Source organism: Astyanax mexicanus, chromosome 16 (genome assembly GCF_023375975.1).
Source record: "Astyanax mexicanus isolate ESR-SI-001 chromosome 16, AstMex3_surface, whole genome shotgun sequence".
In the NCBI taxonomy this organism is placed as follows: domain Eukaryota; kingdom Metazoa; phylum Chordata; class Actinopteri; order Characiformes; family Acestrorhamphidae; genus Astyanax; species Astyanax mexicanus.
Window position 1 is genome coordinate 13264470 of NC_064423.1, and position 16879 is coordinate 13281348.

A 16879-nucleotide genomic window follows, 5' to 3' on the forward strand; every position below is an offset into this window, starting at 1 on the left:
CCAGACAATTCAGAGATAACGTTATGGAGAAGCTTAAATAGCAGGGTTAGGTTATAATATAAAATAGTCAAATCAAATGGCAACAAAGAGCTAAAAACTTGTCTGAAGATACAGAGATGAGCCAGTACAATGTTTAAACACACAAGCAAGGAACATTGGCCTTTACATGTTGAATTCCTCTTTCCAAGTTCAGCTCTAGCCCTCATCTAACACACCTGAATAGCTAATATGGGTCTTCTGAAGAGACTTATCTGCTTTTGGATCAGATGTAGCCAATGAGGGTTCCTACTGAACTCTACAGGAGGGTGCTGTAGATGATTGGTGACCTCAGCTCCAGCCCTTCTGTTCAGTTCTTGTCTCAGTCTCCAGGATTGTTCCTGCCCTAACAGAGTTTAGTGTCTCCCTGCTCTAACAAACACACCCAGCCACACACACACATATGCATTATAGGAATGACTTCATATTGTGTTGTGACTCACCCAGGTCCTTTAACCTGAACACATCATGAGCGCTATATGATCAAGGCGTGGTGGAAGCTTATCAAGATGATAATGCTAATGCTATTATAATGCATGTCAGAAAATGATAGTATGTCGTTATGGCTTCAGTACACACACAAACATACATATATATATATATAGAACCAGTCAAAAGGTCAGTCAACCTTTTCATTTCGTATTTTTCTTAATTTAATTTATTTTTTACATTGGAGATTAATATTAAAGACATGGAAACAATTAAGGGACACATACAGATTTACGTAGTAAGCAAAAACAAATTCACAATCCTCTGATCTAAACACCACTGAGATGGGTGATTTGGGATGAGCTGGAGCTTCACAGCGTGAAAGAAAGCAGCAACTATAGTACAGCACCTCCAGGAACTCCTTCAAGATGCTGAGAAAACTATTCCAGATTCTACCTCATGAAGACACTGAGATCCACACACACATGCACAAGGTTAAAGGAGAACACCGGTGTCATCACTTCAGACCACTCGTCTGTACCATACGTCTTTGGATGTCAGCATTTTTAATGTGGTTAGCAGCGTCAGGCCGAGGCTCCATCGCAGCCTTCGCATCTCCATTCCATGAAGGGCTTGTTTGTGTCACGACGTTGCAGGCCAGCACTCGCAGCCGTAGAGGGCAATGGGGCATACAATGGTCTTTTAGATCCTGCCCTTTAGAAGCACGGGTACTGGTGACACTTAACCCAGGCTGCACTAACCTGTGTGCGGACATTGGGGAGGGTGTCGCCATAACTGCTTAATATTTAGCCCAGGTACACCTGAACTGCGTGGTCTTCTTGAGTGGGAGGCCATTCACTGCGATCTAGACGTCACAAATTCCATGTACTTTATGACGTTATGGCATAGTCCATGACATTTTGCTCATCCTTGTCTCCTAGCGTTGCCTTTGAGCAGGGGCGGATCTGGCCATTTTGGGGCCCCAGGCAAAATATAAACAAGGGGCCCTCATTCTTGAAACACACACACAAACCAAATAACTAGAGATGGAACGATTTATCGGCAGTGTATCGGTATCAGCCGATTTTCAGCCAAAATACGGTATCAGCGATCGGCAGATATTCTTCTGATTATAGCCTGATTCAGGGGTTTAGGGTTAAGCAGTTAATCAGGGCTGTGTGTGGCTGGCCGGTAAAACTGCTCGCTTACAGGAAGCTGCAGTTCCTCATCCAACCACTAGTCGGAGCATGAGCCCCGCTGTCTTCACTCAGTCAGAGCTACAGCCCAGCCGCGGGCTACAGGGCTCAGCCAGTCGGTCTGGAGCGTTTTTTTTTTTTTTTACAATTTTCTTAAGGTTTTAACCCCACTAACCGGATAATACAGCTCTCTACAGTTCATCTTTCAGCCCAAGCAGCTAACAGCAGCAGTTTAGAGCAGCGTCACGGAGGCACTGCTCAGATTACATTATAAACAGGTCAGTTAGCGCGCTGCTCACCTCAGGATGTTTATAACTACGGAGTTTAGTGGACACACCACGGCTTCCAGTTTAGACTGTTGAAGGCTACTGAAGACTATTAAAGGCTATTGGAGGTTATTGAAAGGGTTATTGGGGGCAGAAATCAGTAAAGGCTGGTTAGATAAGTGATTCACCTCCTCGTCCTTTGCTGCGACTAGCGCTGTCACAGTGATGTTTATTAACGTCATTAAAACAGATTTTGTCAGATATTGTCTTATAAATATTCACACATAACTTATATCTCTTCTAAAAAGTGTTTATTTTGGTCAGTAACACTCTTGTGTTTATTTACTATTAGTGTAAATTACCAGTGTTTGCTTTGGCGTGGATGTAATTAGAGGAAACACGTCGTGTCGCACATTGCTACGTCATCATATTATGGACTAGTACAATGCAAGCAACGGAGGGGGGTATGTGTGTTTGGACAATTCGTATTTAGACATTAATTTGGTATTCTACTGATATTTCTGTTGTTTTTAATAGAAATATGTTTTTTCTTTACTTTACATAAGTAACAAATTAACATTGTTTTTGGTGTATTTACTGTAGCTGGGATGGTCAGATTAGGGGGCCCCTATGAAGGACAGATTTGGTCGAGGCCCTAGGCAAATGCCTAGGTTTGCCTAATTAAAGAACAGCCTCTGCCTTTGAGTCTCCAGTTGCTTATGGGCCACGTCGGCCAGGGTCACGTTGTCTGCGTAAAAAGTTAGAGGCAATAAGCTAAATGCATGGAGAAAAACACAGAAAGAAATACAAACCACTTAGGAAAGGTTCTTTATTTAATTTTTTAATCGTGGAACCCTTTTTGTTCATATTTACTTATTGTCATCGGCTACCAGAGCCCTGAAAGAGCACAATTGGCCTTGCTCTCTCTGGGTGGGTAGATGGCATTCTCTTCCCACATCACTCCAAACGATGATGTTCCTAGCACAAGGCATCTGTGAGCTGGCGTATCAGAACCGAGCCGAACCAATGCTGTATCAGCAGCAGTTCAAAAAGAGGCGGTGGCTGACTTCACATGTGTTGGAGGAGGCATGTGATAGCCTTCACCCTCCTGGTGTTGGGGCATCACTAGTGATAGAGGGAGTCCTGATGAGTGGGTTGGGTAATTGGCCGTGTAAATTGGGGAGAAAATGGAAAAAACTTAAAGGAACCTATGTAGAACCTTCTAGGCCTTAAAGACATTGCAAAATTGAAAATGATCAATTTTGAAAAAAGGATGCCGGTATAAAGACATATTGTCTAAATGACTGAAATGTGTATATGGGTAAAATGTATTGTGTGTTGTTTTCAGTTTCTATAGCGATTGTGTCACAATAATATGATTTATTCTGATTTACACGGTGGTTTTTCCCACTGTGTTGTTGTTTGGTGGCCCTGACCTCTCTCTCTCTCTCTCTCTCTCTCTTTTTTATGTCTCTCTCTCTCTTTGTATCAGTGACTGTGGGCGGTAGGTGGCGCCCTTCCGCCCTGCAGGTGCCTCTTCTGCCCTCCTCCTCTCCTCCTCTTCCCCGCAGGGCTGGAGGCTGGAGCTTCAGCAGCAGCAGCAGCCGGAGAGGGGAGACTGAGTGACGGGCGGCTGAAGCAGCGGCAGCAGCAGCACACTGCGGGGGAGGAGCGCGGCTGAGCCCCGCTGCACTGTGTATGTTTTAGCTATCACTCCGGCTTCTCCTCCAGCGCAGTTACAGCCGACGCTCCACCGCCAGCTCTGACACGACATGAGCAGCAGCAGGCACGGGAACCCTCCGGACTAAAGACCCGAGAGAGAGAGAGAGTCGCCGACCGAGGCTGGCTGAACCCCCGCGGGCTGCCGGGCTGATACACGCCGAGCGCGGCCGGGCGTGAGGCGGCTTAGACGCGCCGCTCTCTCTAACCTGCCTGGGTCCATCCGGGCGGAGCTTCTCCACACTTTTCTCCCAGCGTGCAAGGTGGATTTATAGAGACACCGGGTGCCTTAATACCTGTCTTCTTTGGTGGGACTTGTTTAAATCACCGGTCCGCGTCTTTAAGGATGGATTTCACCCCGGTCTCCGTGGCTCTGTGCCTGCTGGCCGTGTGCGTGTGCGCGGCGGATAAAGCCAAGAGCTGCACCGAGGTCCGTCACTTCTACAGCGGGAAGGGCTTCACCCTGAACGGGGTACCCAACTCGGAGATATCCGGTAAGGATGCTGGCTGTGGAGGAGGGCGTTTTGCTGTTTTTACTGTTTTATTTCAAGTTTGTACTGTTTTTATCTTTCTATTATTGAGCTTTCCATTTAATTAAATATATTCTTTCATAATTTCACATTTTTAGTCTACCAACCCCCATATATCCTCATATATTTCCATATATATATATATATATATATATATATATATATATATATATATATATATATATATATATGGGGTTCTAATATGTATGTTTGATCTCAATGATGTTGCATCTCTCAACCTCCCTCATCTGAAGGTGCATAGCCTAATGCATAGCTAATATGTGTTTTATCCCCATGCAGAGGGGTGTTGGTGGGTGGGTGGGTGTGTGGATTGGTTGTGTGTGGTGGGATGGTGTGGTGGTGCTTGTGGTGGTTGGGATGAGGAGGTGTGTTGTGGGGGGGAGTCCCAGACAAAAGGCTTCCAGAGCACAATGAGCAGCAAGAAGCAAGAGCAGGGATGTGAAGATGTGCGCATGTGATGGTGATGATGACCTTTATGATGTGGTCCAGGATTGATTTTGTGATTTTGTGATTTAGGCATGGCAAATTTTGGCATATCATCAATGCCACTACTTTTTTTCTTTTTTCCCCACTATCTATTACAATCAGTTAATAAGACAATGAGCAGAGGGCAAAAAGAATGATCTGGATGATCAGTCTGGACTGCTGTTAGGTGTCTTGCTGTCTTTGTTGCTGAATAGTTTCAGTATTAGCTCACATATATATTCACGCCTGTGGAGAGAAAGAGAGAGAGAGAGAAAGAAAGAGAGATAGACAGAAAATGGCTGGATCGATGCTATGCTGTCCAATCTTTTGTTATTATTCTAGGCCCCTCGCACCAGCACGGGACAGGAAAGCCCTCTCTCTCTCTCTCTCTCTCTCTCTTTCTCTGCAGCTCCTGTCATCAATAAAGAGTAAAGCAAGTGATAAGTAGTGCTAATATAGTGACTACTCAATCATGCGTGCAGTGATGAGGCAGGTGAGGCAGATGATGAAGCCGCCGTGTTGGCAGGAACACTTGTTATGACAACGGCAGCGAGACTCTCTTTAGGCTGCTTTTCCTTGGAAAAGTGTGCAGGACAACTTTTGGCAGGTGCACTGGAGGACTGCCTGTCTGCTCTTGCTCTGGAAGCCCGAACCAGGCAGGATCGGTCCCTGCCAATCACCATGACAAAGCCCACCTCTGTGATAACACTGATGGCAGGTAATAAACTGATAACAGCCCATAATTCTCTCACTGTAAACACAATACAGCCTGTAATGCACTGACGCAAACCAGCTGCTCCCACTTGCTTTGTTTTAGAGGGAGCCGGTCTGATTGTTCTGCGTCTGATAAGCCGTGATAAATGATCGCAGATGTGTTTGCATGCCTGGCCTGTGCCTGCGCCTGTATCTGTGCCTCTGTGCACACTTACACACACACAAACCAACACATGAAAACAATGCCTTGCAGACAAGTGTCATCACCTGATTTTGTTGGATTACAGTCCTTAGTAGCTGTAACACGTTACTAAACACTGTAATCTGACCGCGCTCTTTAACAAGCCTTAATAGGATTTGAAGTTAAAGGGCCCATACATGAAACCACACAGAACTGAACTCCTCACTTTTGTGACATAAAAGATATAAAAGTTTGACATAACTTGTAAACAAAGTTAAAGCGCATTCATTGTTGTATATTGTATTTGTGTAAAATAAGTTACAAAGCTGTTTATTGTCCCAATTAAGATCCCAAAATATTTAAAATGTCAGTATGTCATGCTCTTTAGAGTTTACAGTTTAGCCCCACTATATTGCACTGAAGTTATACATGGACATTGCTTATTTATTGAGTCATCAGCCAATCAGAACTGAGCTTGTATGCATATCAGTCTTGTTTTTAAGTTTCTGTCCACACACAAAACTGCGATTTTCTTCATTAACAAAAATTGGGTTTGTCCAAAGCTTGCTTTTCAAGGTAGATATTTATGATATTCTCAAGTGTTTCAAGTGATGTTGTGTGGATGGTGATAGGTGTGGCACAGTGGATAACACCACTCCCTGCCAGTAAGCTACCACATCATGTGAGAGACTGCGGTTCAATTCCCGTTGTGCTGTGCTGCACCAATATGAGTCCTTGGGCAAGACCTCTAATACTACGTTGGCCAACAAAAAAAAAAATTAAAAATAGATGGGGACAAAAATAGAACTTCATAAAAACTTGTTTCTGGCTGAATCTCAAATAGCTTCTTACACCCTATATATATAGGGAACAACATAAGTCATAGAACTACAGCATTTACGAGCAAGATTTCTACATTTTAAAAAATGTTACTATTGTTATATCGCTAATATATAATGCTCTGTTTAGATTTAAAATCTGTATTTTGTGCTTCGGCTAGTAAACTATTTAGTATTTGGAGTATATGGACAAAAATAATACTGCCCTCTAGCAGTCAGGGTTTAAACACAACACTACGTGAATAACTGCCTGCCACCAGTCATTACCAGTAAGCTTTTAATAAAAAAATTCAATACTGTTTTTTTAAGAAACAATGCAGTATTGCAAAATGTGATATCACTATACTTCATTATATTGATGTTTTGCAACACCCCTACTATTTAGAGTAGAGTAGTGTCTTATTTGGGACCAGACCACAGTGTTTTCTTCTTTTTTCTTTATAGAGTGTTTACATCTTTCTTTATGAGGTACTATCATGCCATACAAGGCTAACATGCTAAATCCAGTGTTTAAATGTTAGATGTCTTTATATATGAGACAGGGGAGGAACGTCTTCATTTAATAAAAATATGTGGTTATAGTCTTGAAACGGTTCTTTATTTCTATACTATACAATAGAGCAATCCTTTTTAAAGCTATCTATAGAATATTAACCAAAAAAAACATGCTGTGCATTTATATATTTATGGTACATTACTGCAATATTTATGCCATACATTATATACACCATGCTTGATTATGCATCTTAGCATTCACAGTCTTACTCATTCATACTTCACTACAGTATATATTTGTATTTAAACCTCATGCTATAAGCTGTACTACACATTTCTACCCCCAACACACATTCCTGCATCTCAGCATTCCCAGCCCTTCATCCCTCGCACCACCTTACCTCTTCATTCCCACTGGTTTACATTGGCATCCCGCTCTGGCTCCCTCAGCAGTGTGGGGGGGTTATGAGTTGATGGCATAGAGCCTGTTTTCAAGGTCACCGCGTGCCGTTTCAATGACACACTCACACACACAAAGAGAGGGGAAGCCAAGGCAGGGCTCCACACGTCACCCATCCGTGCCTAAATCATTCAAGGCCACCGTCATGTTTTATTCATTCACTAAACAAGGCGGCGCGCGCTTCTGCGGCGAAAACACAGAAGAGTTCGGCTTTTTAAAGATGTTTCATCGGCATAGAGCTCTTTTTCTTCGCTTTATGCCTGCTGTGTTTATGCTAATGACTGTTTGCCAGCGTGCGCCTGTGTGTATTTGTGTGTGTGTGTCTGTGTGCGGATGGGGTGCGCCTGTGGGGCTGCTACTGAAGACACATATTTGGAAAAATGCAATTTTAAATTATACATGCTATATACAGCAGTACATGGCTGATATATACTATATGGACAAAAGTATTGGGACATCTGCTTAAATATGCAAATGGCCTGAGTATTGCGGGAGAGGGAGGGTCAGCCTACCTATCTTTAGAAAGCAAGGCCAGCTGTGCTTTATGGGACTACTGAAAATGTAGTGTTGTATTTCTCTGATAAGCTGTCATCAGTGAGAATTAAAATGTAAAAAGAATACAAGGGCTATCAATAGTAAATTGTTAATTCATGTGATTAATTTAGAATAAGTAATCCAGCTATTAAAATATACTACTATATTTAATCAAGCTAAACTGCTGATAAGGCGCAGTTTAATCTGATATATTAGCCAGATAATATACTGCTATGAACAAATGCTATTCCTGCTGCTCCATGCTGTTTACATACTAAGAGAGTGTTGTGTGCAGCGTTCACTGCTCGTTTCACACGGCACAAATATACATGCTGGAACACAGAATCTTCTCGCTATATTTACTTTGTTGCTCCCATGACGGACAGCTCTAACCAATTAGAGGAGACAGTATGCTCACGTGGTTTATTGGTGTGTATTTTGGTGCGTTTATGTTTATGCCTGTGTGAAACTAAACCAAACAGAGGATGAAAATGCTCTAAATAAACAAACTCGTCAACTGATCCTGACCGTAGAAACAAACAAAGGGGTATAAACGCCCTTTTGTACCCAGCAAAGTATGTTTTAATTCAAAAATCCTTACAACCAAGGTGAGATGTTTAAAATGTATGTAAAAAAAAAAGTTTCCTCTATCCAATTTATTATGCATTTTCAGCATTTCAGCGCCCCACGTTAGTTTAATCTCCCCTCAAACGTACAAGTATATAGTAGTATTTTATTTGACACCACTAATATAAATATATTTGCATTTTACATTTCTTACATTTATTTATTTTACTTACATTTATACCACTATGAAAACTTGCGTCTTAAGAAGAACAGGTGAGATAAATCACAGTTAATCACAGAACATTGTTGAGATTAATCGGATTAAATGTTTTAATTGAATGACACCACTAGTAAAAATACATTAAATGGACAAAAGTATTGGGACACCTCCATAAATGGGCTGAGTGATAGCAGCGAGGGAGGATCAGCCTACTTACCCATACAGAGCAAGGCCAGTTATACTTTATGAGATTCCTAAAAATGCATTATTGTTTTTTTTTTTTTTTTTTTTTTTATCAGTTATCAGTGAGAATTACAAATGTTAAAATACACCATATGGACAAAAGTAATGGTACAACTGTTATTATTCGCTGTTTTTTTCTGAAATCAAGGGTCTTGAACTGAAGAGTTTATTCCGCTATTGATTCTACTGTTTGGGGAAGGCTTTGTAGTAGATTGAAGCTTAAAGAAGGGTACTATATTTTAAAGTCCTTTAATTTTCCCAAAAATCGACAGTGCTCTATATGTTTGACGAGTTGTAAAGAGCAGTAAAGCCACTCTGCTGAAGTTTAGTATTATAAAGTTTCAGTTAGTTCTCCAGCATCGAGGCTGAAGCAGTATTAGCATCAGCCGCTAACTGCGCTAAGTGCTAGCCCTTTCACCGTTCAAAGGTGAGTATTATCGGCCTGTAGCCTGCTGTTACCCCGGCTAGCACGGCTGGAGCAGCATTAGCAATAGCCACTAACCATGCTAGGTGCTAGCCCTTTCACCGTTCAGAGGTGAGTATTATCGGCCTGTAGCCTGCTGCTAACTACGGCTAGCACTGCTGCATGGAGACACCCCTGTTCCTTACTAGTGTTGTATAATGCGCCTTATAATCCGGTGCACCTTATAGTGCAAATAGTCACAGTACCACTGCTCCACAGCTCAGTGCCGGGGAGCTTTATACCCCTCTAGCCAATGCCAGGCAGAGAATCCTATTCTAGTGTCAGTGCATTAATTAGAATTGGTGTCCACAAACATTGTGTGACATGTACAGTGCATATAGTGCATCATACAGTAAAAACTAAGTAACTGAAGCTGTTCCATCAATTATACATCAAATGTGCATTTTTTAAAACTACCCAAGGTCTAAAGCTGAGAGTGTCACGTTTCCAATTTTTGGCCTGTATTCCCACAGCACTCTCCACATTCGAGTGTTTTCCTCTGTAGCACACTCTTCTTATCCTGTATAAGGGTTTGGTGATGGGTTGATGAGTTCAGGAGGTGGGTGTTTTGGAACAGGATCAGTTGAGAATATTACAAGGATGCGCAGTGATGTGAGAATTATATTGCATAGTTGCTTTTAAAATATTGGCATGTTTTGATGTTTTGGTTTGATCGATGGTCCATGAGCAAGCTTTTGGAGGCATTAAACTCATTCTATTTAACTTACTACTACTGATTTAGTACGATTCTCCAGAATGGTGTCCTACACACCAAATCTACTCTAAACAGTGTTAATACTATTTTTTTTATGCTGAAATGAGGAAAAATGAATTAAATTATTGTTTTAGGTTGTGTAAATTGTTTTAAAAGAGTAATGCAGTAGTTTTTAAATATTATGTTGAAAATAGGGATACACAATGATAATGACTAATACCATATCAGCATCACAAGAATGTCCAGTCAAGATTTGATGATTTATTATTCTCATTGAAAGACAAAACCACACCATATGTGTGAATGAAAGCTTAGACTTTCACTCCAGACTCTGGCCCCTTGATTTCCAAATGAAATGCAAAATTTACTGATGGTCAGTGATGGTTTGGAGAGACATGTCATCTGCTGTGTTACATCAAGTCTAAAGTCAGTGCAGTGTTTTCCTAGAAAATCTTACAGCACTTTAAGCTTCCCTCTGCTGACAACTTTTATGGAGATTAGGATTTCATTTTCCAGCAGGACTTGGCAGAGTCAAAACTACCAATTGATCTAATAAAATATTCTGATTTTCTGAAACACTGATTTTGGGTTTTCATTGGCTGTAAGCCATAATCATCAACAATAATTCACATTTTGATCTGAATTACTGAAATAAAGTAAGTTTTCAGTGTTTCAATGATGCACTAGTATGTTGGTGATTATTTGAAAAAAGGATGAGTTTATTAGAGAAAACTTGAATGGAGGCTCTAGACAAGATATAGTTGGCCATGGAGGTATCCTCCAGCATATATACCCGAAAATGTTGCAACTGGGCCTGTAGATCATGCACTGTCATTGGCTGCTTAAACAGTTGTATGCAATATACTATAATGTGGCTCTGTCCCTAGAAGTCCGGGTTTCTCGCTCACATAGCTGGTTAACAGATGGCCTAGATGGTTGTTAAAGCATCTAAATGGCCATCTTGCTTCTCTCAGTTTAATGAGGCCATCTTCCTTAAAGTCTGTAAACAGAGCAGAATGTCTTTGAGTGGGTCGCAGAGTCATGTCTATCAGTCAGTGGTCTCTGACCAAGAGGTACACTACCCAAATGCTTCTGAAATCATTTCCTGAGACGTGATAGGAGTACTGTTTTGGTCAGGGAGTGTCTACACAACTACAGAAGAGCTGAACATTTAGGTAACTTTTTGTATTATATAGTATATTATTGATATACTACTATACTAATTGTATTTATTGTTTTGCATCAGCATGGACTCAAGTACATTAGCAAAGCTAAACACATTAGTAGTAGATAGTCCTGTCATATTTGTATGGATGAGGCCTGGGCTGATATGGACCATTATTTTGTAGGGCTGGACCCGAATATTCGGGTATTCGGATATTCGTTCGTTGAGTAGTAGGGGTGGGAATCTTTTACTATCTCACGATTCGATTCGATTCCGATTTTGGGGGCCACGATTCGATTCAAAATCGATTTTTGATTCAAAACGATTTGATTTATAAAAATTTCTGCTTCTGGCTTATGAATCTTATTGAAAAAAAGCCTCCATAATATACACTGGTCCTGGAGAAGGTAATGTGTTACAAAAACAATAAAATGTGCAGGAATGTGGGTCCTCAGTGACAGAGGAATCACTGGGATATCACAATGACGTTAATGAACAATAAATAAATAATAAATAACACTGCTTTATTACCAGGCTACTAGCGGTGGTGTGTAGGTGACGCTGCTGGGCTGATGTGATGATAGCAGTGAAGCGCTAAAGTTCAGGAGCAGCTGCTGATTAACTAGTTAATTTTAGGCCGTTGTATTTCTTCAGAAAGGGGGCAGGAGGTGGAGAAATTAATTCATATTGTCCATTCCTTAATTCCTCTGTGATGAGGAGCTGAAATTAGCTCTGATTAGCTTATTGTTATTTTTCCGTTCCGCCTTAAATGCTGCAGCCCGCTGCCACCTGTTGCATTATTTAAGGTGGAACTGGAAAGTTAGCTAGTTAGCTAGCTAACAGAAACGGAAACTAACTACTAGCAATCTTTTTTATGCTTGTTATGAAGCATTCTGCCATAAAACATTAAAACTACACGTTAATCTAAGGTAATATAGTGCTTGTTCTGCCATCTTACCGGTGATTCTCATACACCTACGCTCTGTGTGGGTCTGACGGTAAGTTCAAACTGCAGCGGCCACTTGTCGCTTTGGGCAGTGGGAGGCGGAGCGAAAAACGCTTCGTGCCGCTGCAGTGTGAACTTACAGTGAGGGGTAGGGCCAAGGGAAGAAATGGGATTGGACCTTAGAATCGATTTTGGGACATTTTAAATCGATTCTGAATAGTAGTAAATGAGAATCAAGATTCTTATGTGAATCGATTTTTTGGCACACCTCTATTGAGTAGGTATTCGGTTTTTAATTTTGGTATTCGGATATTCGTTTTTTTTCTCCTTTCCAGAGTTCCACCTCACTCTAACCACTTCTGTTCTCGCGGGTCCCGTCAGAATATCTTGCGCGCGGGACAGAACTGAACTGTTATTGGCTGGAGCGGGAGTTTAATCCAGACGATGCGGGAGCAAATTAATAAATAGTTAAGAAAACTGTAATAATTGTAAAAAAAAAAAAAAAAACTAAAGAAAACTCTCAACGCGCAGGATGGACCGACACACACACGCACACACCGATGGTGTTTGGACTGGGGTAAGGAACGGGACCGCACTATTCAGCGCTGCTGTTTTAATAAATATATAAGTAAATTTGAAGCATTAAATGTAGTTTATTTAATTTATATTAGGAACGTGGGGCGGGAGCGGCAGAAATGTGTATGTGGCGGGCGGGCGCGGGATTAAAAGAAGCAATTTTTTTACGGAGCGGTAACGAGACAGAAACGCGGGAGCGTGGAAGAGCGGGTTTAAAAATCAGTCTCGCGCAGACCTCTATTATACATGATAAAAAAAAATGCAGGCTCTTCGAAACTGATTTATATAATAAAACGTAAGGGGTAATGTGGCAACAGTAGGGGCTAAATCGGTTACAAAAGCCTGGCCTACAAAAATGATGTCTGAACGAATTTCCTCTTATCTAATATAATTTAAAATGGTTTAAAAATATAAAATAATTTCTAAGCAAACAAAATATTTAATATTGAGCTTATAGCCCAAGTGCAAAAATACAAAATCAGTAATATGCCCTGCACAATCCTTAAACCGAAATAGACCAAGTACAATAACGTCATTAACAATGACTTTCCTCTACTCTAATATAATTTAACATGATTTAAAAATATAAAATAATTTCTAAACAAACGAAATATTTAATATTGAGCTTATAGCCCAAGTGCAAAAATACAAAATCAGTAATATGCCCTGCACAATCCTTTAACCGAAATAGACCAAGTACAGTTTACAATGACTGTCCTCTAATATAATTAACAATGTTTAAGAATATAAAATACTTCCTGAACAAACGTTTTTTTTGTTTGTTTTTTTAAGCAAATAGCCTAAGTGTGAAAACACAAACAGCAATTTACTGGGCTGGCTTGCCAGTGGAGAAACCGTGCAGCAGCAGCCTCCTAGCCTGCTTATGCAGCGGATAAGCCGCGTGTGGGGCAGCAGAAATTCCGGGATGAAAACACAAAGAAATCTGGGCTAAAAACACAGAAAAAATATGGGGTGAAAACACAAAAATCCGGGATAAAAACACCAAAAATCCGGGGTGAATATGTCTCGTCGGTCAGAGCAAATTGAACATTTTTCAGTGGATTAAAGGGGCCGTGATTTGCTTTTTTTTATTTTATTTTTTTTACCTCTTTTTTTAAAAACGAATATTCGAATATTCGCTTCGAATCAGTGCCGAACATCCGGAGCTCAAAAAACGCTATTCGGGCCAGCCCTATTATTTTGGTCTGAATCAGGGACATGTCTTGCCTGAAATACATATGGCATACTGTGATGAGATGCCAGTTGTGTGTTTTTGTAAGTGTTTGTTTAGTTTAAAGAAACAATATGTACTATATGACAAGCATGCAGAACACCACAGCAACCACAGTCTAATTTTATACTCTAATCTCTGCCCCACCCCCTCCTTCACAGAGGCAAATATTATGTGGGTTGCCAGGTTGGGGACACTGAACCTAAAAAAATGAGCACCGGAAAGCTTTGTGATGCATGTTGACACCCATACCATATTTAACACTAACACCCTCAACCAACTCAACACTCCCAAAACTCTCAACACCTTTAAGGCCCTCAACAACAATGCTTTGTGCATGTTGTAATACGATGGCATTAGCCACTACAACTTACTTCTTTGCTTGAATGTGTACACTTAAATGTTAAAATGGCTTAAAATGCTCATGCTTAAGATCAGCAAACGAAGCTCTGTGCTTACCTGTTGAGGAGAAAATGAGCCAGCTTGGCTTCTGTCTTGTAGTCCTTCTGGGCTCATATCTGTGTATATCTGTCAAATTGCCAACATTACTAATATTTACTTGTGTTTTACTCTGTCTCTGTTCATGGAGCTTTTTTAGAAGAATGATATCTCTTGTGAAAAAGTTATATAATATTATATAAAATAAGAGTGTATATATTTTACTTACCTAATCTGTATATCTTGCAATGAAATATCTTGCATGTGTTTATACCAGTTTATGTAAAATGAATGTATTGTTAAATCATCTGTACTTAACTTAAAAACAGACCTATTTTTCAGCACAATTTAAGTAGACTTTTTTCAAAAGGGGAGGATTATGCATTATGCTTTGTTTGCCTGCTACAGTTTTCTATATTTGGCAACCCCAGGATGTGAAAATATAGGACCGTAGGGCTGGGGAAAGGCAGGTGGCCAATGCTTAAAATGATCATGCTTGCTTAATACCTGATATTTGTACAAAAAGTATACATACATACATATTGGTTCTTTAGCAATATAGCTAGAGAAATATTTAATTATTATAAGCACTGGAATTATACAGTTGATGTAGAAAGTAGAAAACCTTAATATTGTGTTGTTGTGGTGGATTTCTCTGCCCCGAATCTCAGCAGCATGAATGCTGGACTCCTCCCCTCCCCTCTTGTCATCTTATAGGTGTTTAAGGAAAAGTAGGTGATGAGTGGTGTGTAAAGGTCAGAGAGAGAAACCGGAGCTGAATGGCTGCGTCTGAAATTACCAGAGCGACTAGTGTGTCATCTGTCTTTAAACGCAGAGGCCTCTTATTGTTCAGCCGGAGAATCAGTGACACTTAGGGCCCTGCGGTGACACAAAACAAAGAGCAGATCACGTTGCAGACGAGTATACCATGTGGAGGCCAGTAGAGAGAGAGTGTGTGTGTGTTTTTCTGAGATACTTTGTAAAGTTAGAACATTCAGCGTGTTCCTGTATCAAAATATGCCTTTCTGTCCGTTTCTGTCCAATTGTTTATAGACAACCCTTCTAATGAATGCATTCCACTAGGGGTGCAGGAAAAAAACGATTCAAGCTCGAATCGCGTTTCTAACATTGAACGATTTAGAATCGATTCTCATTTTCCAAAAATCGTTTTTTTTTGCGGGTGCAGCTACTGTTGCGCGGAGCCCATACAGTCTCGCGGAGCTCACCTACTGTCCTGTGGAACTCTTTTAACAGTTAAAAAGCTCCGTAGGACAGTAGATGAGCTCCGCGGTACAGTTAAAAAGCTTTGCAAGACAGTAGCTAAGCTCCGTGGTACAGTAGGTCAGCTCCGCGATACAGTAGGTGAGTGTCGCGAGACAGCAGCAACAGGACAAGGAAAGTTTTTGCTCTTACTGCCGCTCCCTATTAGGCTACAGAGGGGTGTGTAGTGTTGTGTTACGGTGTTTGTTGTTGCACCGCTAAAGTATGGAGGATGAAGAAAAAGAAATCCAACCAATTTAAAAGAATCAGAAAAAAAATCGAATCGTGACCCCAAGAATCGATTCTGAATCGAATTGTGGGACTCCGAAGGATTCACAGCCCTACATTCCACTACTTTTGGTTGCATCCATTGCACACAGCTTTGTGGACTGGAAGCATATAAAGCCCCCCAGCATTGAGCTGTGGAGTAGTGGAACTGATGTGTTCTCTGGAATGATGGTATGATGGTGCTCCATCTAATACTTTCAGGAGGAGTTGGTAAGTTTTGGATGAGGTGGGATAATAAACTTTGTGCCTGTCTAGGCATGTAAGCCAAAAAATAACTAGCAGCTATATTTTAAGTCCAATTTCAGCAGGACTTTGTAAGCGACAGCGGCCATACTCCACCCCCAACCCCTCCTCAATTTGCCAGCAGGGAGCTGACAAACTGCAAGTTTAAGTTCATTTTTTTTTGCTTTCTATTTGCATTAATTAAACAAAATAAGATCACACCTAGTATCGGTTTGCTACCCTTTCACAAATTGTCTGTTTGCTAGCTGAAAGATACAAGCTATCCAGGTCTAGAATAGTAACATTAGCTAAGCTAATTAGCCTTACTATTTTTTTGTTTGTTTGCCAAAATACTGACACTCACAATTTAACTAAGTAGTAGAAGTAGTATTGCTGAGGTATGTTTATGCCTGGAATAACACTGCTAAAGCAAATTCATAATTTGCACCTAGCGCAGTGTTTACCTTTGTTTACTTTCAGTTAAAGGACCAAAGTTTTTTAAAGGGTAAGACCTAGACTAGTTTGGACCGCCTTTCTCAAATGAAGGCTTGTCATCAGTCTTGTGAAGCTTTCTTGTTCACTACCGATCACACTGAAATATCTGGTCGAAGGCCAAAAGCTGAATGCCAGTTATTAAACATTTTTTATGCAGGTTTTCAA

General features: G+C 40.8%; 1 protein-coding gene across 1 annotated transcript in view; it reads left to right on the forward strand.

Annotated features, from left to right (window-relative positions):
• Positions 1-3511: 3511 nt before the first annotated feature.
• gpc1a (glypican 1a) overlaps positions 3512-16879 on the forward strand; it is a 72502-nt gene continuing 59134 nt past the window's right edge. Inside the window, exon 1 of the mRNA XM_049465514.1 lies at positions 3512-4140. Within this exon, the coding sequence (XP_049321471.1) occupies positions 3993-4140 (148 nt within the window). The 5' untranslated portion in view covers positions 3512-3992. The remainder of the gene's footprint in view (positions 4141-16879) is intronic.